Below are 27522 nucleotides of genomic sequence, written 5' to 3' on the forward strand. Positions count from 1 at the left end.
GGTAGTCATCAAGTGCACACGAGTTTGATCTATGCAGAGACAGCTGAGGCAGAAAATAGAATCTGCAAATCAGACACCAGAGATGGTCTACCTCAAAGATTGATAGTGAAAACATCACTGAGTTGAATGGTATAGAGTAAGTATAAAAGAACCCCAAACAACAAGCTACGACAAAAATACTCAGCAAATTTAACATGGACATAATTTGCTCAAAAATGCTACAGTTGGAAATCTGCAGTTAGCCTAGGCATGAAGACGTTTATTGAATGGATTTGCATTGCTTTCATTTCTGATTCTGCCTGTCTAACATTTGCAGGTTCCATTCTTCCTTTACAATTCCTGTCTGTAGAGTTTTGTGACTGATCAGTTGCTAACTGCTGAGTATTCTTGTGCCTTAGCAGGCTACTTTGTTCCAATAATATTATTTTATTTGCCAGTGGGTACAAAACAGGCATTAGGGTTATGATTCACTACTTGGTTGTCTCAACAATCTAACACTGAATGAACTTCTTTCTCCCTGCCATCTGGTAATCAGACTATTAGAAAGCTGAACAGGCAAAAAGGTTTCGAAAACTTTTTTTACAGAAATCTGCATATTCCACGGAGCACTTTTCAAAGACAAGAACAATCAGCCAGAGGTGTCTAAATTCTAAGGCAGTATTTCTTGCATTACTACTAGCTATACTTTTTTCTCATACCTTTCCCTACTGCCTCAAATAAACATCCACATAAAGCTCTAATTTACTGGAAAAATACTTATTAGTTTTGAATACATTCTCAAAGCTTTATGTTCTCACAACCTTTATGGAGACTGGAATTTTCCTTTCCCTAACCATACCAGTCAAAGTGAGGTAACACTGAACAAGCTTCAGAAAAATCTTCCTATCTTCACAAGATACTGTGTTGATCCTCCTCACCAGCCTATACTGCTCTCTTTTCCACTCCAGAAATGCTAACTAGACTTTCTCTCTTGCTTTAGCTTTATCTTCACAGCAGAAAGCAAATAGCATGCATTACATCCCTGCTCAATTCTGAGCACTGCTCCACCAGCACCACTGGACAAAGCTCAGCTGGTGTCCAGACTCACCTGAAGCTGTAAGCCCAAGAACCCCATCCTCCAAGAGGCTGGGTCTTGAGCTAGAGGTGAAAACTGCTAGGCTGTCATTAACTGCAAACCTCATCTCAAATTCTTCAACCCCAAAAAGAATGAAAATAAATGACCAGAAGTAATGGGACTATTAGAGCTCAGACCATCTTCTCATTCCACGAAAGCCTAATGCCAGAGCCAAGTGCGTTTCCCCCTTCATCTTACAATGTGATTCTTCTAAAAGTTAAGCTCGCAAACCAGCACTTTGACAATGTGAAATGTACAAGTCTGAAGAGTTTATTATACTTTCTTTACACCTCTGCTTTTCCTGCACCGTGTTTCGTCCAGGTGCAGGTCTAACTATGCTCACTTAAGTCTCTAGAAGTCATCTGTTTCCCAACCGACTCTAATAACCCAGAAGGCCTGGCTGAGAAAGATCTTGGGTTCACAATAGAACAAACCACTGTGGGATACATTAATTTAATAAACATACGTTGTTTAGGCTAGGGAGATTCCTAGATTTCCAGCAGGGAGAAATCAAGCACTAGCAGTGGATCATTACAGGATCATCTCACTGGATTCCACTTTGCACAAACTGCTGCTTTCTCTTGGTTCCTCAGTGTAGGTGTAATAATCCACAGTAAAGGACTGGAGTCTGTCCCTCCTTTCAAGAACACTGATAGCTTAAATTGAAAGCTACCAGGTTTTGTTTTCCTTTGTTTCTCGTTGCTTGCTTCTTCTTTTAGTATTTTAAAGATTAAAACTTCACAGAAGAGGGAAGGAATCACCACAAAGGAAACCTGCTAACCTGACAATGAGTCAGCCTTCAGTTTTATCCCAGCTATTCCAGAAACAAAAAAACAAACAAAACCCCACACCATTTTGAAGTGTCATACTTCCAATCCTAGGCTCCTAACATTCATAAAAGCTTTTACAACTAGGAGGTCACTAAACAGGAATTGTGTAGCTAATTCATGTCACTTGGGAGAGGTAGGGGGAAAACTGTTAGCCCAGTCTTATGGGAAAACAGGGAAAGAAGTGTCCATCATCTGCCATCTTCTTTAATCTACTGCCAATAGATTAAATCAATAATTGTCTGCAGCACCGCTTGATGTTTGGCACTTGTTACATTTCCTTCCTTTCCAAAATCCTTTAAGAAAAACTTTTGAAGATTATAGAATATATGTTTTAGCATGCAGGCATGCTTTAACACAGAAGGAACTGACAGTACGCTCCCTGCTTGTTTTACATAGCAAATCAGACAAGTCAGTTTTTACAGATGAGCTACTTGTAAGTTCATGGTAATTCGGTTTATGTGTGGTCCTGTAAGTTACCCTAAAAATCAGAATGCCTGAGTGTGAAGGGAAGTGTTGCAGCCTACCCTGTGAGGTCATTCACAAATAAAGATTCACTTGCACTTCAGGTTGCAGATTTCCACAATACGGTTCACAGAACTTCTGGCATTTTGAGATGCTCATGGCCATCCCCTATGAACAAGTTTCAACTGCACACAGATTTATGTTTGAATTAAGTTCTATTAAACAGAGTTGAAGCACAGTGTCACTAAAGAGGCAGGTACTTCATCTCCTATTGTTTGATGTAATTAGGGGATGGGGAAACAAAAAGACCTCTGCACTTTTAATATATGCTATTATGTCACCTAGTTGCATGTTTGCTGGAGGCTTACTTCATTTGGCCTAAATACAAACTTGGAAGAACTTCAGGTTCCTTTAATGGTAATGATCTAGTTCCTGTATAGTACAGTCAAGTGAAAAAGCTTAGCCTGGGAAACCTTACGTAGCAACAAGAATAAGCATTTCTCTGCAAAAAAGACTTTAAGCTTCACCCTATATTAAACAGTACAGTGTACAGTATTTGTTGACATTGTTTTGCTTCTTCCTCCAGACTGTCCTACTGGTTCTGTAACCCTACTTCAGCCACTTCACTGCAGTAGTGCAGGTTGCACACATCTTATTGCACTTGGGTTTTGAAAGCACGTTGCAAGTCTGTCTGAGACCAAGTACTTCCTTCCCAGGTGCCAAACTGTACTATGAGATCTTATACAAACAACACAGCCATTTTAAAGTACTTCTTTTCCTTTAATGGAAACTGCTTGATCTGAACACATTTATCTTCAGTTTTGGAGGGGGAAAAAAAATAGAAAATTCACAAAAAAATACTCAAAAGACACACAGCTTTGGTTCAAACTAAGAGCTAGTAGAGCTAGTCAAGTATAAAGAAAGAATGAAGCTACAGTGCCCTCAAGTGTGAGGGGATGTGAAGTGGAAGAAGTCCAGAGATCTGAGAAGAGAAAAGCTCTCACGCCTTCAGAAAGGACCCTCACTTGTACCAAGGTGAGGGAGAGTGATATTACAACTTGGTGGGCACCTGGCACCCAGCCGGGGCTAAACCACCACAATGTTAAAAAAATAAATAAAATTCCATATGCATCCTGGACAGACTATGTACTAGAAACAGGTGCAAGAACCAAATAACAAAACATCTCCACTTTCAACTGCCTTTTCAAATACTCGTGAGCAGGAAGTTTCATGTTCATTCTCACCACAGGAATACAACAAAAGCAGTTTAGTTATCTAGTGTAGAAACCTTTAAATGGTATTTAAAGGAAGAATTATCTAGTGCAAGGTCAAATTTTACACTGCAGAGAAGTCCGGTGATGCTCAAGACAACACCACTTCCTCAGTGCCTGAATCTCTTGGCAAATAACACACTTCAGTCTATCACCAAGGAACGCAAAAATTACATTTAATTAATAAATTGCATTTATTATAGTTATAAAAAAAATCAGGAGGGTAATCCACCTTAACTAGCATTCACAAAAACCTGTAAGTAAAGTTGGAAGCCACAGGAAGCATTGAAGACAGGAGTGCATCTTCAGTCTCATCTCTCACTGTACTAGAGCTTTCTGCCTCCCCCTCCAAAAGGCATTTGCATCTATTCAAGACCACAACCTCAAGCCCAGAGACTGGCTCTCACCTCTGAGGTTAGATCACTTAAGTAGAGGCCAAGGTCAAGTCATTAATAAGCCTGAGGTGATTTCAGCTTCTCGTCCCTAAACAACAAAGTTAAGCTATTTAATGGTGGCAATACTGTCAGCACTTCCAACTGCACTAGTCCTGTTTTACATGCAATCCTTAAAAGAGTTCACTGGCCCAGAAATGAGAGCAAAAGCTAGTCCAATCCTCTCATCGTGGGAGCCTAGACGTGTAAGAGCCATGGCTTTGAATCACCTCAGGCAGAAAAGGTGGTGAACCTAGAGTCCTCACTCTTTGGGAATGCTCTAACCGCTAAGCTATTACTCAGGAGTGGGAGGGGTAGCTCTGGTTTGTTTTGCGCAAAGCCCATCTGATAGGTCTTCAACAAACATGTTCTGAGAACACCGTGTTCTGTGAGCTCTGAGAGGAGATAGAGAGGGAAGCATTTAATCTCTAGAGCCAGAGTCAGTGTGAGCACAGACATGTAACTATTACCCACTTTCTGAAACTCTCACACATGGCTGAACATCTAATGAGGTTCTGGCCAGCTGCTCACCGACTTTACCTACGGGGTTAGAAGGATTCTGAGTTCTGAAGTCCTGAGTTGGGGCATAAACATCAGCTTTCTAAACTCAGCTCTACAGTCTCTGGGCTGCAGAATTCTCCTTCAGTGACTTAGAGAAAACCAAGACCTTTGTCTAGCTAAACAATTACCATGCAGGACAGAAGAATCCCCGGGCTGTTGATCTTAAGTGCCAGAAATCTTAAGATGTCTTAGTCCATTTAAAGAAAAACAACAACAAAACCCACAATCAAACCTCCTATACTATAAAAACATTAAAACATCACATTTGAAAATCAAAGAATTCTAATACTAGGAACTACCAGAAGCTGAGTCTCTTAAATTTACATTTTATTATAGGGAAACATTTTCTATTAGAGTTACTTCTTCCTATACTGCCATCTGTTGCAGAACCTCACCTCTTTTATTGTTAGTGTGAGCTATATATCACAAACAAAGGAGGGGCAAACCAGTTAATAAAAATACTGCATAGTAAGCTGTTAGAATCATGATCTAAATGTCTGAATTAGGATTCAAGTCATCTGTAGGAGACCGTACAAAGCCTACCCAGAGCGGTAAGTAGTAGTACAGTATTGCATATTAAAACATCTCAAAGATACAACTCTTTCAGTTGCATACCTAGTATGCATAGCACAGGAGCTGAAACAATTTTCATCTAAGAGACCACAAGCTGCAACGCTTTTTCCTTCACCTCCCTTTTTCTTTAATGAGAAATACTACCTATGTTCTGATGCTTGAGAGCCTGGTGGTAAAACTTTGGGAATACAAGCAGTCTGTTGGGCCATTGCTCCAGCTAGCTGGAAGAGGCCTTGCCATCAAGTCAAGAAGAGAGAAGCTAAAATGCAGCACAGAAGCCAGGAAGTGTCACTGTGCATAGTCCCTTTTAGTATGCCTGAGCAAGTGCCTTGCAGGAGACCACAGTTGCAGAGCAAACAATCTAGGTTCTTTGAGCAAATGTGGACTGCCAGTTACAAAGAATTATGTTTTCCACTGCCTATCTTTGTAATAGTGGACAATTTTTATAGAATAATTTATTTTTTAAAAGACCTTTAAGATCTTCAAGTCAATCACTAACCTCACACTGGAAAGCCCACCACTAACCCATGTCCCCCAGCACCTTATTTATGTGTCTCTTAAATATCTCCAGGGATGGGGACTCCACCACCTCCCTGGGCAGTCCATACTAATGCTTAACAACCCTCTCAGTGAAAAAGGTCTTCCTCACATCCAATCTAAACCTCACCTGGTGCAACTTGAGCACATTTCTTCTTGTCCTATCATTCATTACTTGGGAGAAGAGACTGACCCCCACCTCCAACTCTCTTTCAGGTAATTGTAGAGGGTCATGTGATCATGTCTCCCGTCAGCCTCCTCTTCTCCAGACTAAACACTCCCAGCTCCCTTATCCACTCCTCACAAGATTTGTCCTCCAGACCCATCACCGGCTTTGTTGCCCGTCTCTGGACCCACTCCAGCACCTCAATGTCCTTCTTGTAGTGAGGAGCCCAAAACTGAACAAAGTATTTGAGGTGCAGCCACACGGGAATCAACTACAGAGGAAAAACAGTATTTAACATTATTTAAATAGATTTTTCCAAAACTCAACCTGGACAATACAGTAATTTTACTCTGCTTGTAATAGGAAAAGAAAATAGCAAACAGCAATACTATTATACATGATTTTACCTTACAGATACAGTTCTGTAGAAAAATTGATTTTATTCTAGAGATAACTTAAAAAGATTAGTCAGTTACATTTTATTTAATATGAGCTAAAAAATGTCAAAACATGGAATGTCAGCCCTCTCCACACAACTGGAATTGACTCTTTTGTTATCTCTCAACTTAGAAAATTAGTTAGCTGCCACACACTAATTAAAAATCCTTCATTGGTAAGCTCATAATTTAAGAGTTATTCATCTAAGTTCTCTGACAATTTCATTTCCCCCTCTTGCTAGATCCTTCAGAAAAACAGACTGATCATGTCTATTATTTCTCCTAGTATTGTGGGGGTTTGGGGTTTTTCTTTAGTATGTGGGAATGCCATATCTCCTGTGTTAGAAGAGGTGAATTCTTGCTGTACGTGTATTCTTTAATTTTTCTGTTTTGAAGATGTATTGATGCAAAGCCTTGATTAACACTACAAAGATGAAATTTGGGAAAGATAAATTCCTTATAGAACTGACATACTGAAACTGAATAATTAAAATAGAAACAGGCACGCAACCAAAATGTAATGGTGAATATTCTTAACTAATAAATGAAGTGCTGCAATGATCTGGTTCACCTACTATCACAAACTTCTTATGCATGCATGCCCCTCTTTTTCCTTTCCCCCAGCTGTATCATCCATCATGACTTTCATATCTATGTAGTCAGTCAGTTACAATTATAACATTTTTAAAGAAAACTAGTATGATATCACCACCCCCAAGTCAAAATATGCCACATCTCAAGAAGCTTTCAGATTTCTATTCTGTAACCAGAAATAGCAAGAGATGATAAGAATAAAAGTTTTCAAGAGTTACAGAATAATAGATCTCAATTCACAGTGATGTTACTTCAAACAAATAAAAAACTGGAAATAAAATGAGAGACATGAAGTCTCCCCCAAGTGTTCCTTCAAATTCATTGCATCTTTCTGCAGCAGGTGTGTCAGCTTCCATTCACTTAGATCACTTAACTAAAACAAGTCTGTGTAAGAAATAAAAGGATATGGATACCAGCCAAAGAAAATAGTTTGCTCCAGTACGACTAGAGACCTAGAAAAATCTACTGAACAAACCTGGGAGGGCTGAACTGTAGCAGGTCATCATCTCAAAACTGCTAATTGCTATCAAACCCTTTCTATATGGAATTCTGTGAAGCATGCTCAAGTGAGGAAGAGTTTGCTTAAGCTAATTTAACTGTTAGCACTGGCATGGACTTAATCTATTTACAGCTGTGGTAACTGGCACACCTGGTCACCCACAATCAGTGAGCCAATTTGGTCCTGAAAACACTGCAGCTGCACTCATATGACATTACATTTAACCTTCTAGGCACTGTTAAAATGTACACCACATAAACTCAGATACGGTGCTTCCAGGCTCAATATTCAAACTTCCAAAACCTTTCTCCTACACCTCTCTACTCAAAACCTAACTTCTCAAACTGAAAGACAACCACAACTGTCAGCTTAGCAGAGTGATCACAAACCTCACATTGTCTGAAAAGGGGATTCATTACCTGGTGTCCAACTCGCCAATAATTATACACTCAGGAGAGACAATGATTACTGATTTCAGGTATGTACTATCCTGTGCGCTCATTAGTCTCCCACAAATCAAGCACACCCTCACAGTACCTCCTATACTGTATTTGTATACAAAACGTGAATATGTTCTATATATTAATACATATGTATTGTTAGTCTATTTAGTGATTGGTTATTAGCCCTTTGCCTGGCAGGTAGATGAGTACACAGGCTCAGTTCACTCCTTCTGCCCTCTTCTTTTGGGTCTGGGGTATCCACTGGGGAGCTGGGCTGGGAGTTGATGGTCACAATATCTCCTTGATATTATCACCCTTCTCCCAGTTACCACAGGTTTTTGCTGACTTCATGCTAGTTGGGCAACCATCCAACCTCTGGGCCTTCTGAGGCAGGAGGTTCTCTCCTTATCAGTGTCTAGTCCCTCTTGAAGGATACAAAGTAGTCAGGTTCACACAATGAAGCTGTTGATTTATGGTCAGCCCAATCTAAGCAGTGTTACTCCAGCCTCAGCATTCACCCCTTTTCTAACTGCCAGAGCCTTGTTTCTCAAGACATTTGGCTCCTTGTCCTTGCTTAAAGGAAAACTCCATAAAGTACATCACTTATGGTCACCAAAGGTCCAAGGAAACTGAAACTTGTAAGAGGAAACACAAAATTGTTCCTAATAAATGGAAGTATTAGTAATGTTTTGAAATTGAATCTTGCAGCAAGGCATCGAGATGCTTTTGGACAAACCAGCACGCAGCCTCAATCCTGCAAACATGTGTATGCTTCACTTTACCACACATGAGTAGTCCTGTTAATCAGGGCTGCTCCCACTGATAACATTAAGTAGTTTAGATTTTTTCTCAGGATAGTGTAAAAATTTTCTGTTGTATCTAACATTTTTTAATGACATGACAACTGGTATTTCATCCATAATTGTTTGATCAGCAGATAGCAATAATGTAACTATTCTCAGTAAACACCTCCCACTGCAAATGTGGCAGTAGGTGGCCAAAATACTACTGCTAAGACAACAAATACTTCAGTTAAAAATTAAGATCTTCAGGAAAAAATAGAAAACACAAAATGCCATTCACAACAATCTTCTATTTAAATAGATTTGTTTAATATCATAAGAGAGATAGGGATACAAATCTTTTATTTGAATAAAGAAAAATGTTTTGCCCTTGGGGTACAATAATCTTCTGACCTTTTTCTGTAGCATAACCTAATTATTTTTTCCCCCTCTCCAAAAAAAGAACTGAACTTAATAAGCCACATAAATATGTACTTCATCCTAGTTTTCTGAAGTTAAAATATTCAGAAGTGTTCTAAAAAAGAATTAGGAGACAAATACTGAACTGATTGGCAAAACTTATTTAGCATGTGTCATTCTTCCAGTTCACCTCATTAATTTAAAAACTGTATTACAAATACTTAGTGTAAAATCCTTCATGCCATCTCAGAGGGCATTAGAAACTTCCTCACTGCTTTGGCTTTAATATAAAGCATTTTTACAGAGACAAACGAATTTCACAGGAGCTAGGCAAAAGGTATTTCTTCCTAACTTGAGGAAGTTTTAAGACCTCAGTTACTTATTTTTCTAGGTGACATCCTGTCAATACAAAAGACCTCTAGGATCAAGTGAGGTCTCTTACTTGAGACCATTTCAAATTCCAGTTTGGTCCAGATCCCACTCAAACGGGATACTTTTACATCCAAGGAAAGTGCTCTGAGATATTTACTACTTTGGAGAAAAATGTGTAGTTTCTACAGCCTGAGAGGAGCAAAGCATGGACCGGAACATGAGACCTTGATGCTCATAGCTTTTGGTTATTCTAAGCAGATTTTTCTTCCTAGTCTTTATGGGACTTTCACTTCTTACTGAGGAGGCCTTCTCCTGCAAACATTTATTCAAACGCGGTATATTTTCACAAAAACTTTTTATTTTGATACACCAATCATCTTTGAAACAGGCAGGCAAACAACATCCCAGCAAATTCTAAACTCCACTCTCTAAAAAACACACCAAATAACTCCATGAAATAGTGTGGTGGGTTGACCCGGGCTGGACATAAATGCTGCTCTGCCACTCCCCTCCTCAGCTGGACAGGGCAGAGAAAATAAAACAAAATTCTTGTAGGTTAAGATAAGGACTGGGAGATCACTCACCAATTACTATCACAAGCAAAACAGGCTCAACTTGAGGAAAAAAGTTTAATTTATTGCAAATCAAATCAGAGTATGGCAATGAGAAAATAAAATCTTAAAAAGACCTTCCCCTCACCCCTCCTTTCTTCTCAGGCTTAACTTTATTCCTGATTTTCTCTACCTCCTCCCCCACAGCAGTGCAGGGAATGAGGGTTGTGGTCAGTTCTATCACACATTGTTTCTGCTGCTCCTCCCTCCTCAGGGGGATGACTCTTCACATTCTCCCCCTGCTCCAGTATGGGTGCCTTCCAAAGGGTGCAGTCCTCCTGAAACATACCGCTCCAGCCCCATGGGGGTCACAAGCCCTGCTAGCAAACCTGCTCCAACATTGGCTCCTCTCCCCACAGGTCCTGCTAGGAGCCTACTCCAGCATGTGCATCTTAGAGGGGCACATCCACCTGTTGCAGGTGGGTTATTAGCTCCACCACAGGCTGCTAGGGCACAACCTGCCTCACCATGGTCTTCACCACAGGCTGAAGGAGAATCGCTGCTCCGCTGCTGGGAGCACATCCTCCTGCTCCTGCCCTGAACTTCAGGTCTGAAGAGTTGCTTCCCCTTCATGTTTTCTCCTTCCTCCCTTCTGATTGATGCTGGTGGTGTGCAGTTTCCCCTCCCCCTTCTTAAATGTTATAGATGTACTTTATGGAGTTTTCCTTTAAGCAAGGACAAGGAGCCAAATGTCTTGAGAAACAAGGCTCTGGCAGTTAGAAAAGGGGTGCTGAGGCTGGAGTAACACTGCTTAGATTGGGCTGACCATAAATCAACAGCTTCATTGTGTGAACCTGACTACTTTGTATCCTTCAAGAGGGACTAGACACTGATAAGGAGAGAACCTCCTGCCTCAGAAGGCCCAGAGGTTGGATGGTTGCCCAACTAGCATGAAGTCAGCAAAAACCTGTGGTAACTGGGAGAAGGGTGATAATATCAAGGAGATATTGTGACCATCAACTCCCAGCCCAGCTCCCCAGTGGATACCCCAGACCCAAAAGAAGAGGGCAGAAGGAGTGAACTGAGCCTGTGTACTCATCTACCTGCCAGGCAAAGGGCTAATAACCAATCACTAAATAGACTAACAATACATATGTATTAATATATAGAACATACTCACATTTTGTATACAAATACAGTATAGGAGGTACTGTGGGAGTGTGCTTTTTTTGATTGCCACCTAGCACCCAAGTCTGTGCAAACTGGCAATAACACACTTCTGTTCTGTGTGTGTACATTGATGTCTCACATATAGGAGTAAAGAACTTCACTTTTGAGATGACATTATCACAGAGGATTTACCACTGTCACTGATGGTCTTAGCCTTAGGCAGCACTGTCCATCTTGGAGCCAGCTGGCACTGGCTTTCAGACACAGGGGAAGCTCCACGCAGATTCTCACAGAAGCCATCTCTGGAGCTTTCCCCCAACCACTCTCAAAACCTTGACACATAAACCAAATACAAATACAGAGCCAAGGGAAATATTTTTTTTATTAGATAACCAACCCCACACATTTCCTAGACTTATTTCCGCTACAAGAGTGAAATACAATATTGTTGTAAGCCATTTCTATAACTTTATTATTTGCTTCAATAATTACAGTATCCTCTTTAGGGTACTCTCCTGCAGATGACTCAATTTCTAACTCAGAGTAGACTCTGTTTTTATCCTAAGTGAAGGAAAGCAACTGCCACAAGGACATAATAGCTGTTTCTCTTCCATGTCTGCTTATAACAATCAAATTGTTGCAGTAGAATATTATACAGCATGCTGGTTTAATTCTTTATTCATTCTAACCTTCAAAATTCTTAAGAATTCCAGTAACTTCTCAGAATAAGCTTCCCTTTGCTATCTCAAAGTCTTAGAGTTCAGTACTTCTCAAATAGAGCTCAATATTCAGAAGCAACAGCTACAGAAGAGGTATCACTCATTTTGCAGAAAAAGTAGTTTACAGTTTCTATTATCCACATTAAGACTGTCTTAATCTCCAAGAGATGGAAGTGCTTTATTTCAGTGACCATCACAATCTGCTGTTGCATCAGATAAAGGAATCATGTCTCAAAAGAGGCTGTTCAATTATATTATCCCTAGCTTCTGTAACTTACAGAATGAGATAATATTTCACTTAATTTTATTCCCAGTAAAATCCCTTCATGCTATTTCAAAATAAAATAAATAATGGCTAGATTAAGAATTTAGAGTTGGTTCTTCATTAGATTGCTTGCCTCTTACCATACTGTATATATTTATTAACAACTTACAGCATATGCTCTTTCCAATTTTATTTCCATTTACATTTCTTGGAAGTTTGGACAACAAAGGAATTCCTTGCTTTTTATAAGCCCTACCTAGCTGGATTGTCAATTGAATATTTGTTTACAAATAACAGTAATCATACAGAGGAAATAATTAAAGATTTGAAGATTAGATCCATTAGTCTGCTGATGTTATGAAGATACTCACATGATACAGATTTGTTTGTTACAAAAATCAAGAAGATTATCTGCTTATGGCTGCCTAAACCAACCATGTATAAAGAAAAATACACTATGGCTTTTTTAAATACAGTTCAAGTTTGCAGTCTTCTGGGAAAATAAAATACCCAGTGTTCCTAACAGAATTGGCATCAAATCAACTACTTTCACCATCAGCAAGTGGCAGAGGATCTGTATCTGTTCCAAATTTGCCCATCTCTAGACAGCACAGTGGAGCAAAGCCCACTATGAAACGCTCAACCCTTTATAGCTCCATTCAGTTCAGCACTCATGCAACCAAGGTGAGACTCTTACAATCTGCTATAACTCACAGCAGATTTACTTGGCAAATCTAGAAAGTATTTCGTAGTAACCCAGAAGACAGAATATCTTTCTCCCATCCCTCCACAATAAAAAGCTGTTTAGTAAATGCACTGTGACAAGCTTTAAGCCATTCCAGGTACTGCCAAGTACTAGTACGACCAGTCAGTTTTCTGCTTATAAGATGGTATTAAAATCTGAATTTATTATTTGTAAAGTGCTTTGGCTTTTTCAACCTCAGTACATCTTCCCAAGTATTTTTTAGCAACTATTTTTTGAGAGAACAGCAAGCTATTCAGTTTCCAAGTGGGATTTTTCAGACGAATCTTAATCATTTTAGCATGTTTTTATGCTCACACATGAAGATTTATTATTACTGGGAACTATTTTTGAGCCATGTGGTTACCCTATCCCAGAAGATCTGAGATACAGGAATTGCACCTCCTCCCAAAACATGCAAATCTGTGACACATATTGCACTGTTGAACCTTCTAATGCAGATCTCTGGCTCCAAGAGCGGAAACCTAAGTGTAAGCCAAATACATGGGAAGCACACCACAGAATAGCACTACAAAATTACTTTTTGCACTGGAAGCATTATGAAGCAGTCTTATTTTCCACTGCCCTTATGAGTACTGATTTGCACCCTGAATTCAGAGTATACAAAGAGCACACTTTTACATAGATATTTTAGATTGTGCAATACAAACAGTGTCTTCTGCATTAAAAAAATACAGCATTCATTCCTAGTGAAGCCTTACCCAGGCACTTGAATCCTTCAACAAAAAGGCACAAAGGAAAAAGATGCAACATTTGACCTTCCCAACTTACACTCTTCTTCAGATTCCAGACAATATCAGCCAGAGTTGCCATGTACTAGTGTTCTGCTTTTCTAAGTATTCTTAAACCAAGACAGCAATATGCCTTCTAAAAGCCAGACAAAAACATTTTGATTTGGCTTCTCCTGCATCCTGAACAGTAGCAATAAAAATATCAAAACTAGGTTTCTCTTATAGAGCACAATTTATACATTAGTTTTCTGTTAAATATAAGCAAATGTTACAAACATTCATCTTTAAAAAAGAAATCTAGGTAAAGTTACAATACTCCCAAAATCTTTTCTGAAACACAAGCAAGGACAGAATTGGCACATAGAAAGTTAGGGCACACATTTGAAAGCAATCTTGTCCTGATAAGGACTTATCTTCCTAACATGATTAGCTCTAGAAAACATGTGCGTGGCAGCTCTGTATTTAGTAAATTTGCACTCAGCATCGTTTCAAAATTCAGAGAAGCAGAAAGTTTAAGAAAAGCCTTTCTCCCTTCAGTCTTCCTTCTACATGGAAATAAATGCAAACCTAGATTAGAACTAGAATTTAAATAAATGGAAAATCCAAACGAACAGTTTAATCTAAGTGGAATGTGCTGTTGGCACACAGGCTGCATTTTGAAGCTAAAAGTTTTGTTGCAGCAAAACACTAGGAACAGTGGAGGCTCAGCAACAAGCTGCAATGGAAAAAACTTTCAGAAAAGAGGTTCCCCTCCTCCTTCAAAAAAAAAAAAAGTGCAGAGGAAATGATTTAGAGCTTTAAATAAGTTCCCATTTTCAAGTTTGTTCCTCCTTTGAACAAATATATTATTCCATGTTTACTCTCTATGAGTTAAGGAATCTTAGAATATCTATTTCTTAAGAAGAACTGTTTAAAAACCAGTTCATTAGCAAGTAAGAATATCCCAGGGAGGAAAATATAACTAGAAGGTTGCTACACCTTAATTCTCAAAACTTGGACCAGAGCCAGTCAGATATTTACATAGACAAAGGACTTGTCAGGAAAGAGCTGCAACTGAGAAAAATCTTGGTAATGACTCCATAAAGCACAGAAAAGTGAAGAGAAAAAACCCAGTTTCTAGTTAATCTACAGCAAAAAACAACCACAGGTTAGGACAATGCCTAGACTGAAAGTAAGTTCTTGTAGTTGCACAGAAGGAAGACCAATTACATGACGTAAGTAGCACCATGCATTCTAGCATCACCTATTTTTAAATTACCAGCTCCATGTATTTTGAGGTAATATTCAAGTACTAACAAAAAACACTAGGTGACACTTTTGACTCAAAATTACTTGAAAGAACAAGTCTGGTTTCTACCTAAAGCTGGAGTAAGGAAAATGGTTAATTGTTTACTAGGTTTAAATAGAACCAAACCAGTTCATCTTCCCAGCCCAACTTCTGGCAGCTATCTAAGCAAATCTTTCCAGAAGAAAAGACAAAGGAAAAAAGAAATAAAGTCAAAGCCATTGGAATCATCAAGAAAGTGGTAAACAAGAGAAAAACCACCACTTAACTTTTTGGATTTAATTCATGTGTGTAGGTCCAAGTGAAGATTTCCATGTTTCACTTGATTTCTGGAGAGAGCACTAAGCTCCTCCTGCCCCCAAAACTGTAAACAACTTACTGGAATAGAAAACCATACTGACAGTAAACCATATTTTTGGAAATTTAAACACTTAGTATCCACAGGAAAATATACTCAAGCTTTCAAAACTATTTTTCTATCCCACAATGGTATATTCAGTACTTTTCCACTATGTTTATTTCAAAATGAGAAACCTTGACTTGAAGAAAAAGTCAAGATGACAAAATAGCAAGTATTTCTTCACTGCTCACTTGGCACTTCTCATAGTGAGAGAATGTAATTGTCTTTTAAACAGTGTAGTTTGGTCAAGATAATGAAGTGGAAGAAGTGTTATTTTACATAACCTAAGAGTCCATATATTTTTTTACTTAATACTTAGCATATCACATACTAATTTCTATGTCTTTCTGAAATCTTACTCCTTGTCACTTTGCTTGAACAACAAGATGAGTAAAGTTTCACTTAACATGAGCAAAAAGCATTCAAGTGCATGCCAACAGCCTAAAATGAATATAATTATTTACATATTAAGTGGGGAAAACAAATAAGGATGTTTTTTGTAAAAGAGAAAGAAATAAGTTGGGCTTTTGACAAGTTAGAGCAGAGCACAACTTTTAGCAAAATCAGTGCCGAGGGGAAGGATCACTGCTATCCATACACCATTAGCATCAGTGTTACAAATAAGATAAAGAACTACATTTACATTAGAATTCATCAGTGTGAAGTGTCCTCTCTAGCTGAGTTTAAAAGAACAGCCAAGTTCTGGCATTACCCCTAGGAAGAGTAGAATTAAAAAAACAATAAGAATCTAAAACAGAGTTCATGTGCCTTAGCAACTCCTAGATTAGGAGAAAAGATGCTGTTATTTACAAATGCATTCAAGCTGAAGCATTTCTGATTTTTTTATATCTCTGGATATTAGATTCAATGAAAAAAAATCAGAAAACAAACCTTTATTTAAGCCACCAGTGCACATCCTACAGGTGTTTACCTCATTAGTAAATAGTAAGAGATGGGGAAACATCTGTGTTTGATTTTTTCAGTTTAAGGCATTTCAATGCAGTAAAAAAATAAAAACCAACCAAGCCAAAAACATCTAAAGTGTGCTTCAGTCCTCACGTATGTTGGAAATAAAACTTTAGTTATGTCCTGAAAATCAATTCAGCAGACACATAAATCCAAAATTTAGAGATCAAGTTCTCAAAAAAAAATACAAGAAGTTGACTAAGCAAAGTTTAGTTCCATACAAGAATGGCATACTGCTAGCATGGAAAATTACAGAAAGGCTGCAATTTCCACAAACACAGAAACAGCATTAGAAGTGACCCAGACATCCTACTTTACATCATGTTGAGAACCTCCACCGTTTTCAAACAACTCAATTCCAACCAGAGACATTCTCAGGGTCAAGCAATTCTGCAGTTGACAAGCTCAACAAAAGAACATTTCCCTTTGTCTCTCTCAACAAACAGACTGAAGCCTTCAGAAAGGAAGCAAGTAGGCTGAAGGAGGAAGGAGTCAGATAAGGCAATCTAAGGACTATTGACAATTTAAGGGTTTTCTTAAAAAAAAAATATGTTCACACCCCTGCTCAGAACATTCCCTGACATAGCAAGATTAAGTCTTCTCCCTTAACTTCTCTAGCCAGCCTCACCATACATGCCACATGTGATATAGAACCATCATCAGAAAGTGTTTACAATAAACACTGTGGATGCACAGGTCTTTTTGTAGGCTAGCAGAAGCTGTAAATAAGGCTAACCATTTAAGCGCATCATGTCATTACTTCAGTATCTCTCCCACTATTGAGAAGAGTATCTGAGCACCATAGGAAAAAAAAAACACCCTAACACAAATGTGTTCTAAACCAGCAATCTGGTAGAGTGACGTGGCTTTTGAAAGCAGCACTCCACAATACATTATCAAACTCATTCCACCTAATGGCTGGAAGAGACAGAACACACTTTTGCTCTGAAGTGAACTCACAAAAAAAGGATGTTTTCATTCTTTTTTTACATGAGAGTATGAGAAACAGAAACCGGTTTGGGTACTGTTATTGTGCAAGGGGACCAGTCAGCTTGCAGATGGATCAGATTCATCACCACCAGTAAGGATACTGTGGCTTAAATTAATAGGCTTGGACAGACTATAAATTTCACCTGAGACACCTTTCCATGGTGCCTGATCAACAGTAAGCAACACAAGGAAACATCACTATTATGCAGTACAATACAGTCAAATTAACTCAAACAAACAAAAAAAAAATCCCGTAATCTAAGAGACTTGCTTAGCTACAGATTTCAAAGTTCACTAAAGAAAGCTATTTCTATAGTGCAGACAGGCTAAAAAGACATAAGACAAAGTTATAAAGTCATTTATCAAAGCTTACACCAAAAGCAGATGAAAGATTTGGAAAGTTTACCACTCTCTTGTAATACTAGAGCCATCAGGATAAACCATTTGAGAGCAAGGTGCATATCTGAGTTTCACTCATACTACTATTAGCAAGCATGCACCACAGAGCTCAGACAAGGCACATACACAAAACAAAGAGAGATGGTGAACTTGACTGAGAAAAAATCTAGCAATGAAGCAAAAGTAACTTTATATCTTTTGGTGATACTACTGCTTTGGTGATACTACTACTTCTTCTCCCAGCAGAGGCTTTATTTGTCCCACACACTGTGATGGAGGAAGAGGACAGGATGCCTGCTCTGGCTGTGACTAGAAGACTTCCCATCCTTTCTGGATGCGCATTCAGTTGAAATCCATCCAAGTATTTTGCCAGGATTTGGAAAGATAAGGATATTCTATTCAATGTCCCCTGCCAAGCAAGCCTCAGTCACAGGCAGTGCCTAAGGGTTATATGCGAAGACACATACTTGGTTGTTGAGATGATCTGTCTGTGTGCCATATACTCCTCTGCAAACCATGGCATTCTGTTACATTTACTCACTTGAGCAGGAGGCCTAAGAAAAACAAGGAAGTACTCAAAGTCCTCCCAAACCCACCCACTGCTTTTCAGTAAGAGGCAGAGGTTCCAGATCACAAGTTCCAGGGCTACATATCTGGTAAATATGGTCTTGGAGACCCAGGGGAAAGCACTTGGAGAGTACATCAGTTACCAACGCAAAACATAGGTAGAGGCTGGAAAGAAAAACCACGCAGTTACTAAGGTTCTGCCTTTCCTAGGCAGTGATCAAATAAGCGTGTCATTCCTGCCTGATGCTTAAGAACAGTATAGAGATGAACGCAACTGGACAATCTATGCCATTGCTTTTACTATTTTAATCCTTGAAATTTCTCTCCCAAACATCTGACCCAAGTCTTGCTGGAATTTAGATCATCTGATCATACATTCTAGCTCATATTTCCTCTCTTTTTGCAGCCATCTTTTCATCCTCTCCATCTTCCATTTATTTGGGAACATAGCTGACCATTCCACCACCAATTTCTTTAAACTTCCTTCACAAAAAAAACCAACTCAAAACAAAACAGAGGTCTAGAAGATATGCTACAAGCTCCCATTAACTATTAACATAATTTTAAGTTTTATGGATGCTCTCCAGTATTCTTACTTTCCCTCCCCACTTGTAATCTGCAATTCAACAAGCATAAAGCTTTGTAAATCAAGATAGTGCTGGACAGGACCTTGTAGAATCTGTACCAAGTACTTGCTACTTCACCTTGTTAACCTTCTGGGGACAGTTTTCCAGCTAATTCCACTCACTGCAAAGTAGTTTCTAGATCAATTCCTTAGCTTGTTAGTGGGAATATCGTGTGAATATTGAGGATTCCAATATATCAACCTATTAACATGATGGCATCTTTCTGCACAAGGCTTGTTCCTCATAGAAAAAGTAGAAATGCTGGATTTAAAATTATTTATCCTAAATAAGTGTTTCAGCTGTTACTCAACCTTTTTTCTCTAGGAACTAAAATGTGTTTCATCACTGTCCCAGTACTACTTCTTCGAGCTAAACTTAAAATCCAACAGTTTCCTCTTCATTTCACCCCACCTAGCCCATACTGAATAGGTATGCACCATTATTCTGAGTCTACTGCTTCCCTCCACTATCTTGAGATTGCTTCAGCTAGTTGGCTTTAAGCACCTCAGAATGAATTTCACCAGGCCCTACCAGATTGAAAATGTATTGCTTTTTCCACCCCCGTCTAGGAAGGTACCAGTTGTGCTTCTACCATGGCTAATAACTACACTGGCTGGATTAACTATTTTAGAAAACATCTCAGTCGCCTTAGCATTATCTGTTAGTCTGTTCATCTATGGATCTTTTATTTCTTGCTTTCTTCCAATATTCCTTTTAGCTACATCATTTTGACTCTCGCGGGTTTTATTCTACTGTCCTGTCATCTTTTCTCCTATGTAGGCTAACATCTTGTCACTCCCGCAGAACCTGTCTCCCATCCATGCATTCCCCTTTTTAGTCTAAAAGGCTATTTTTAAGAATTGACATACCTCAGCAGAGCAGTATGTTCTGCTCAGTCTTTTCCAAAAGATGTTAGATGGTTATGAGAGGTTTTAACTAGCAAATCTCACACTTTCAATGATTCTTCTCCAGATACTGACTTAGACCTTGTATTTATAATCCAGTTGCACACATCTCATTCATCTGAGGCTGGGCAGAGTACTTAATGGTCACTTGATAAGACCTTCCAATGCTGTTCATTCCCAGACGTTTGTAGTGGAGTGCAAACACCTAGCATACTAGGTGGAATGACTCACTCTTCTGCAAGTTCATAATGGTATAGTGTATTCTCATATATACTGTAAATACATACAAAATACTGCATTTACAAGAACTTAACAAAGAGCTATGATGTATTTCAGGGTTTGCCTCAAACAACACTCAGATATATTAATGCACAAACATTCAAACTCTTATCACTTGGTTAAAAGATTGCAACTGAAGTATCTTTGAAATACTTAAAAATATATATATTTAGTCAAAGTTACTTTAGCAGCCTTGTTTTTATTAATAAAAGCAAGTAAGTCTTACCTAGAAAAAGAGGTGGTTTGCTGATATTGCCTCTGTAACAATACTTACAAAAACAGCTTGTGTAATCTAAGGGAGAAATTAGTTTCTTGGGCTAAAAAAATATAGACCATTTTATACATAAATATATATATAGCCTACAATAAGAAACTCATTCTGAATATCAGTCAAATCAACAGGAATTTATATTAACAATAATTTATTTTTAAAGATTTTGATACAGGCAATACTATTTATTAATAATACTATTAAGACAATACTATTTATTAATAGCAAAGAAGAAAGATGCATGCTTAGGATTCCACTATATTTCAAAGAATTTTTTTCTCCAGAAAAAAACCCAAAATGATAACAAAGGAAGGCTTAGAAGGATGCCATGCTAACACAGACTGCTGCCAAGCCTTGCAGCTTACCAGCTGACACCAATCGAATAACACATTCTACCAACACTCTCCAGATACAAAGCTACAAAATACACCAGCAGCAGAATTCCTTATGCCTTGTTGATTACCCCAACAGGCAAGAGGGCACTAGCCTCAAATAAATAACTATCAGACTACATGGAATATTCAAATCATTGGCTTACTCAAAAAACCTATCTTGGGTGCAGGGTAGAAAGATTAAAAAAAAAAATCTCCCTTTCACAATTCTCCATTTCATGGAGAGAAAAAAAAAAATTCAATCCAGGCCCAGACTACTAGGCTGAGTTGGACCATCCCACGGGAGCAAGAAGGAGGGCAGCATCAGCTCCCAGCAGAACCTTTGAGCTCAAAGTTGCCTCTCCTGCCTTGGCTCTTAATGTCACTTAACTTGGGAGAGAATTGTTTATACAGTATAATGGGACATATTGCTGTGGTCTTGAAGATAATTTCATATCCCAAAACAGGTAAGATGAAGTAATACAAGTGAGTCCTTTAAGTACTCATACTGTTCTGAATAGGATTTCACATTTTTATTACATTACTATGCTATTTACCTTCATAATCACTGCTGAAAGCGAGGAGTTGTATGGGATAATTATATTTAATTTAACAGTTTGGTTTATCTGCCATCTTCATTGCAGAGACTTGAATACAATTCCTCTTGGCCATGAAATCAACAGAAAACCATTTAACGCCTGACAAAAGTCTGCAGTGTGCAAAATGGAATACTTGGATTGGATTATTTCTTCTACAAATGCGGATGCAATGATTACAACAAAAATTTTCATTGATGAGTACAGCCATAAGAATTAAGACTTGCCACTCTCTATTCATTGAATATAGAATACTTCTCTCTAGATCTGCTCCCTAAAAGGAAAAACTACAAAAGCAGACTTAAAATGTTTTCCTAATGTTTTCCTTGATTTTATTTTACTTGTTAACTTGTTGTTAAACCTTTACTGCAGCTTGTGTATATACAACTAGTTTCATATCTATTACATCTTTCATATATATTTTTACTCAAAAAGACAGCTACAACCACGGCATTTCAACTTGCACTTGAGGTATCAAGAGGGACTTGTTTTCTGACAGAACTTTTTGGCCTATGTAAAAAACAGCTAGCATCCAAGCTTCTAAACAAGACTAACAGTTGAACATGCCAGTTGCTTCATTTATAAGACTAAAATGAAGTCATCAGGACATATTCTGACAATGTCCTCCAAGACTTAGCTGAGATCATCAACTGTTTGGCCTTTGAATAGACTCAGATAACTTGTGCCTGATAAAAGTAAGTCTTCCCTTAGCAGTCTGTTCCAGTCACACATCATGCTCACTAGTAATGAGCTCATTTGTCATTTGACTCTTAACAGGGAAGATGCTGATGCAAAGCTGCCAAATTTTAAGATTTTTAACTTCATATTCAAGTTGGTTTTCTTTTTTTCTTTTTGTTTTATTGGTTTAGAGTTTTAAAGAAACGCAGTAAAACTGTCAAGCCTTTCACAGTGTGTTGTATTTTAGCTTCTACTGACAAAATCTGCTTTGAAAAAACAGTCCAAAGCATACAAATTGAATTATACTGTATTTATCACATTGCACACTATTGAGAAATCAGAAAAAATAAACAGAGCCTCCCTCTCTCAGCTTCAGTAACTCAAACGCAGAATTTCTCTGAACCATTTCAAAGTAAGACAAAGCAAAAATGGATCTGTATTCAAGTTCCTTAAAAATATTTACATACCTGTATCTTACTAGATGTTATAACACAATGTTTTATTTCTAATTTCTACGTGCTCTATATATTATAATAGACATAATGGGGTTTTTTTATTCATACCCCCCCCCCCCAGCCTCCCCTATATTAAACTTGTTAATGTTCAGGCAGAAGAGCACAATGAAGGGAATCAGGCAACTAACTCCAAGCCAACTCTATGTATTCAATTGTGATTAAAAGAAATTATCAGGATTTCTTTTTCTTACTCTGCAGCATGTAGTATTTTTAGCAATGCTGCTGAACCCGTTGATACAAGCCCTGCATCAGAATTTCAAGACTTGCGCAAAAACTTTAGGTGAGCAAGAGAACTGCAATGCAAGTAACTAAAATTAGACTGTAACAGTGGAAGAGTACAAAGTAACATTTATTTTTATTAGCATGAAAGGTCAGTAAGTGGAATCCTCTATTGGCCCATAAGCCATTTAAAAAAGTAGTTTGGATCTTACTCATTTTAGTGGAGAAACAATTTACCACTAAACAACAAAAAGGGAATTTTGACAGGCTCTGTTTTAATACTCTTGAAGCTTATACGGCTTTTAAAAGCTTAAAAACTTCCCATACAGATTTATACTTTTAATTGGCAGAGCCGAATGTTTATAACCGAATCTTTCCTGCTTTTGTATTAAAGCCAACTGGCAATATCACTGCACTGTTCACACAGGTCAAAACTAGACCATTCAAGTTGTCACTTTAGCACTTCCTTCGGGACGCCGCAAGGATCAGCAACTTTCCAGCCATTCATCGCTAAACACTCTCCGCCGAGTTGCACTCAAAAAACACTTTATGTTTTTCCTCCCTGCCTTTTAGTAACACCTTTCCAAATATTTATTTGCGGATGGTGAGGGGTCTAGGGGGTAGGGGGAGAGTATTTAGCATGCATTATCGCACTAATAAATCTGACCAGCCTGGGTCAGACGTCCACCTGGTTGCACATCTGAAAGCCGAGTGCCCCGTGTGATACGCAGCCGGCGCGCCCCGAGGCCGCTCCCTGGGGCTCTCCCGGCCCCGTCGCACGGCGGTGGTGGGGTCTGCTGCTCTTACCTGCACGCTGCTGAGGATCGCCTCGCTCTTCTCTCTCACATCGGGGAAGGGGCAGCGCTTGGAGAGCATCAACAGGCGGGCCAGCACCTCGCTCAGCCCGTCACGGGCAGCGGGAACCAGGAGCCCGTCGGCGGCCCGGGTAGGCGGCGTCGCCGCCACGGGAGCGATGGTCTCGATGCGGCGGAGAACGGCTTGTCCGATGGTGTCCAAGGCGGCGGCGCGGGTGGCAGCGTCGCGGCTACACAGCCCGTCCCAGCGCACCTCGCCTTCCCGCTCCTCCATGGGGCCGTTCGGCTGCTTCCCCAACGCCGCCTCAGCAGCCCTGAAGCGGCCGCCCCATGGCGAGCTCCCGGCAGCCGCCAACTCGCCCACAAAGACGACAAACGCAGGGGCAAGCGGAGAGACCGCTGCCCGCACCGCATGGAGGGCAGGGCGGGAGGGGAAGCTCCCTCAGCCCCAGCGGGCGCTTCCAGCAGCCGCTCACCAGCGCCCAGGCTGCCAGGAGAGCAATGCTGCTGGGGCTTCGCCTCTCCCGGCGGGGAGCGGGACAGCCACCAGCCAGCGGAGCCGGCAGCTCCTCCCTCCCACCCCGGGCATAGAGAGAAGAGGACGGCCTACTACCCTACCCCTCCGGCGCGGGGCGGCCCCCTCAGCCCTCCCCGCCGGGGCCGAGCCGCCACAGACCTCTGCGAAGCCCTCACCCGTAGCGGGGAGGGAGGGCACCTCTGGGCGGGGCTATTTCACACAGAGCCCCACATGACAGAGGCGTCCATCAACCTTTCAGCACTCGTTGCCTCCGAACCAATCGCGGCGGGGAGTGGCAGAGCCGGGAGGGGCTGTTGGGATATGAAGTCCGGCGGAAGGGCAACCTGCCCTTACAGAGGAGGACTACGTGTCCCGGAAGGCACTGCGGTGCGCTGGTGCGCAGCCACCGCCGTCCGGCGTTGCCTGGGTGCTCCCGGGGCTGCCCCCGGCTGAACCCTCACGGCCGTATTACCGGTAGCGCCCGCTGCGGGAGGCTGCCGAGGAAGGGTAAGAGCCAACGTTTGTTGCTGTTTCTGCAGTTTTGGGGTTTTTCCCCTTGATTTCGTGGGTTTTTTTTTTTTTGGTGTTCCACCGCCACAGGTGATCAAACGCAGATGGCCAGCAAAAAGCGGGAGTGAAGCAATTCCGGTAGCGGCCTCGCTTTAGAGATTTGCATTGGCAAAAAAATTAAGCACACGTGTTTTAAGGAGCTGTGAAGGCTTGTCAGATACACGCTTCAACAGGAGCGTTTGATGTAGCCGGAGTAAACACATCAGCAGAAAGGAGGAAAAAAAAGAGTTGATGCAAGCGAAATGCCACACTTGAAGGGGTGGGGATCCCTGGAGTGGCCAAATTGGGCAACAGTTCCGCAGTCTTCTTGCCTGAGTTAATCCAAGGGGGATTTTTAAACCACATTGTGCTGAGGTTGATGAGCCTGGAGAAGAGCTTCGGGAGGATCTTACCCCTGTATATAAGTACCTGAAGGAAAGGTGTAAAGAGGATAGAGCAAGGCTCTTTTTAGTGATGCCCAGTGACAGGACAAGAAGCAAAAGGCACAAACTGATATGCGTGAGGTTCCTTTTGAACATCAGGAAACACTTTTTTACTGTGGAGGTAAAGAAACACTTTTTTTTTTGTTTACAGACCAAGCACTGACAAAGGTTTCCCAGAGGAGCTTGTGGAATCCCTGTCCTTAAGCATATTCATAAGCTGGACAGCAGCTGTCTCTGGGTGGTCTTGCTTGAGCTGAGGGGAATGGTGGGTAGGTTGGACCAGATGGGCCTCCAGAGGTCTGAGCCCACCTCAAGCATTCTGTGATTAAGTGTACTCTGCCACTAAATAGGCTGGTATTGCTTTTTCCCTTGGTATTCCTGCAGGGGGGGAAAAAGGTAGTTTTTGATAAAGTTAATTTTCAGTCAAGTCAGTTCATCTCATTCATCTCTTGGCGGAGGAGAGAGGGAAACAAAGGCAGAACCAACTCCTTTCAGCTATCACATTAAAGTAATCATAAAAGTACTTTTTTTTTTTACTATACTGAGAGGTAAAATCTCACTTGTAAGTATATCAGAAACAGGATATTGGGCCGGCTTACAGGGTCTTGTATTATTACTGTATACTTCTCATGTACATATTTCCCCTTCTAAAATGCAAACGTCCAAACTGAAGCTAAATGGAGAACAAGCTACTTGCATACCACAGAAAGACCCAGAAACCTCTTCTGAGTCCAGAAACAGAGCTTGGGCTCACTTTCCAACACCAACCATCAACAGCTCTTTTGTTTGTAAATAATCTGACATTCCTTTGGTTTTCTTGCACTTTTTCTCTAAAGCTTGCAAAATTAGTGTCATTCTATCATTACCTACACCTTTCAAGGAAGACCAATCTCTTTTTTTTCTCTAGAAAATCCTTTCTCTAAGGAGTTTGTGTAGCCATTGTTTGGCACTGGACAGGCCTGGACTGCTTCATGCAGCTGTTTCCTCTAGGCCATTGGCACCCTTATGAACAATATATTTACTGAAATCATTGCTACCTGTAATAAATGTGAGTCTTGACTTCTCAAAGTACTCAGGGCCTCCACCCATCATAACTGGTGGGTTCAAAGAAAATAATTCTGCCGGTGCCTTTTATGGTTGTTTTGGGTTTTTTTTCTTTTTCTTTTTTTTCCCTTTAATATTAGCTAGCACTTCAGCTTCCCGTCCCGTTCTATCATCACTCATTATGGTCTCCCAGTTTTCCTGTGAATAGGCATGTCATGTATGCTTGCTTTATTTCTATCTAAGTTTTCATCTCCACAGGTTGGATATATATCATTTTTCCCATGATAAGTTTGTGATTGTTGGATGTCTGTGACAATGGCTATATACATCTAAGTTCGATAAAGTGAACCTAAATCAGAACTGAGGCATTGATGTTATATTTTGGTGAGGCTATATTCCCACACTGAATGCTAAGATTGATTGAAAGTCACAGCAATGCCTTTTATCTTTTAGAAGTTGTTTTTTCCACTGGCTGCAAATGAACTCTGGCTACAGGAAACAGATTGTGAAACTGGCTCCAAGGCCTAAACTTCAGATTTCAGTCCTTTGTTTTATAGTTTTTAACATAGCACTTTGGTAATGGACATGAAGGTGGCTTTATTTTTTCCAAACCAAATCTTTGTGGTTTTCCGATACCAGGTCAAGCTTCTGTATGTGCTGCAAGTCATTGTGGAAATTAAGGTCAAAGGCTACCAGTGGAATTAATCAAAGACCAAAGTTAGGGGAATGTGTTTGTTTGATTTGCGTGCTCACTGACTGAAGTTAATATGTTTGTTTTTGATCCCTAAAGAATGGATAAGGGAAAGGCAGAATTATGAAGGAAACAATCTGGCAACTCATCCAGAATTACAGCATTTGAGTTTTTAAAATGATAAGCAGAAGAAAAACAAATTTGTGGCTCTTTTAAACCTCAGTATTTCCTTCCTTCATGATTTATCAACTTCCCTCTTTTTTTTTTTAACTAGATAAAGACCTCTGTAGCCATATGCAAATAATGTCCAATGACAGAATTTTTTAATTTTGAAAATAAAATATCTAATAGTTGTATTCATGTCCTTTCTAAGATATGAGACCTACATTGTATTTACTTTTAAAAGTGTTTTCCATTTTCTGTATGTCATAAAAGAGCACTTTACTGCAGAATACACTTAGTTGATTACTGGAGAACTAGTAATAACATTACAACTTGTGCAACTTAGAAGGAACTCCTTTTTTAATTACATGCCTTCCACTGCTTTTATCTAGACCTCGTTTTGTTCAGGCTTACTTCGTTCTAACTAGTAAAGATCTAGGATGGGGTCACTGTCTTCTAAAAGTTCACTCTCCTCTTTTAGATCTGAGTTTTGGCATGTTGCCACAATAAATGGGCACTTCTTCCTTGGAGATCTTCAAGATC

The 27522-nt window shown here is 39.8% G+C and overlaps 2 protein-coding genes across 6 annotated transcripts in view; one reads left to right on the forward strand and one right to left on the reverse strand.

The window, feature by feature from the left end:
* SESN1 (sestrin 1) overlaps positions 1–24282 on the reverse strand; it is an 82844-nt gene extending 58562 nt beyond the window's left edge. Inside the window, exon 1 of one of the 2 annotated variants that reach the window (XM_061990436.1) lies at positions 23566–24282. In XM_061990436.1, coding sequence (XP_061846420.1) covers positions 23566–23847 — 282 coding nt within the window. In that variant the 5' untranslated portion in view covers positions 23848–24282. The remainder of the gene's footprint in view (positions 1–23565) is intronic. The other variant, XM_061990438.1, reaches the window with a different exon arrangement.
* A 190-nt stretch (positions 24283–24472) lies between these two features.
* Positions 24473–27522, forward strand: part of CEP57L1 (centrosomal protein 57 like 1) — a 33547-nt gene continuing 30497 nt past the window's right edge. For all 4 annotated transcript variants that reach the window (XM_061990806.1, XM_061990805.1, XM_061990810.1 and 1 more), the window contains exon 1: positions 24473–24597. The gene's annotated coding sequence lies outside the window, so the exon portion shown is untranslated. The remainder of the gene's footprint in view (positions 24598–27522) is intronic.

This window comes from Colius striatus, chromosome 2 (genome assembly GCF_028858725.1).
Source record: "Colius striatus isolate bColStr4 chromosome 2, bColStr4.1.hap1, whole genome shotgun sequence".
NCBI lineage: Eukaryota > Metazoa > Chordata > Aves > Coliiformes > Coliidae > Colius > Colius striatus.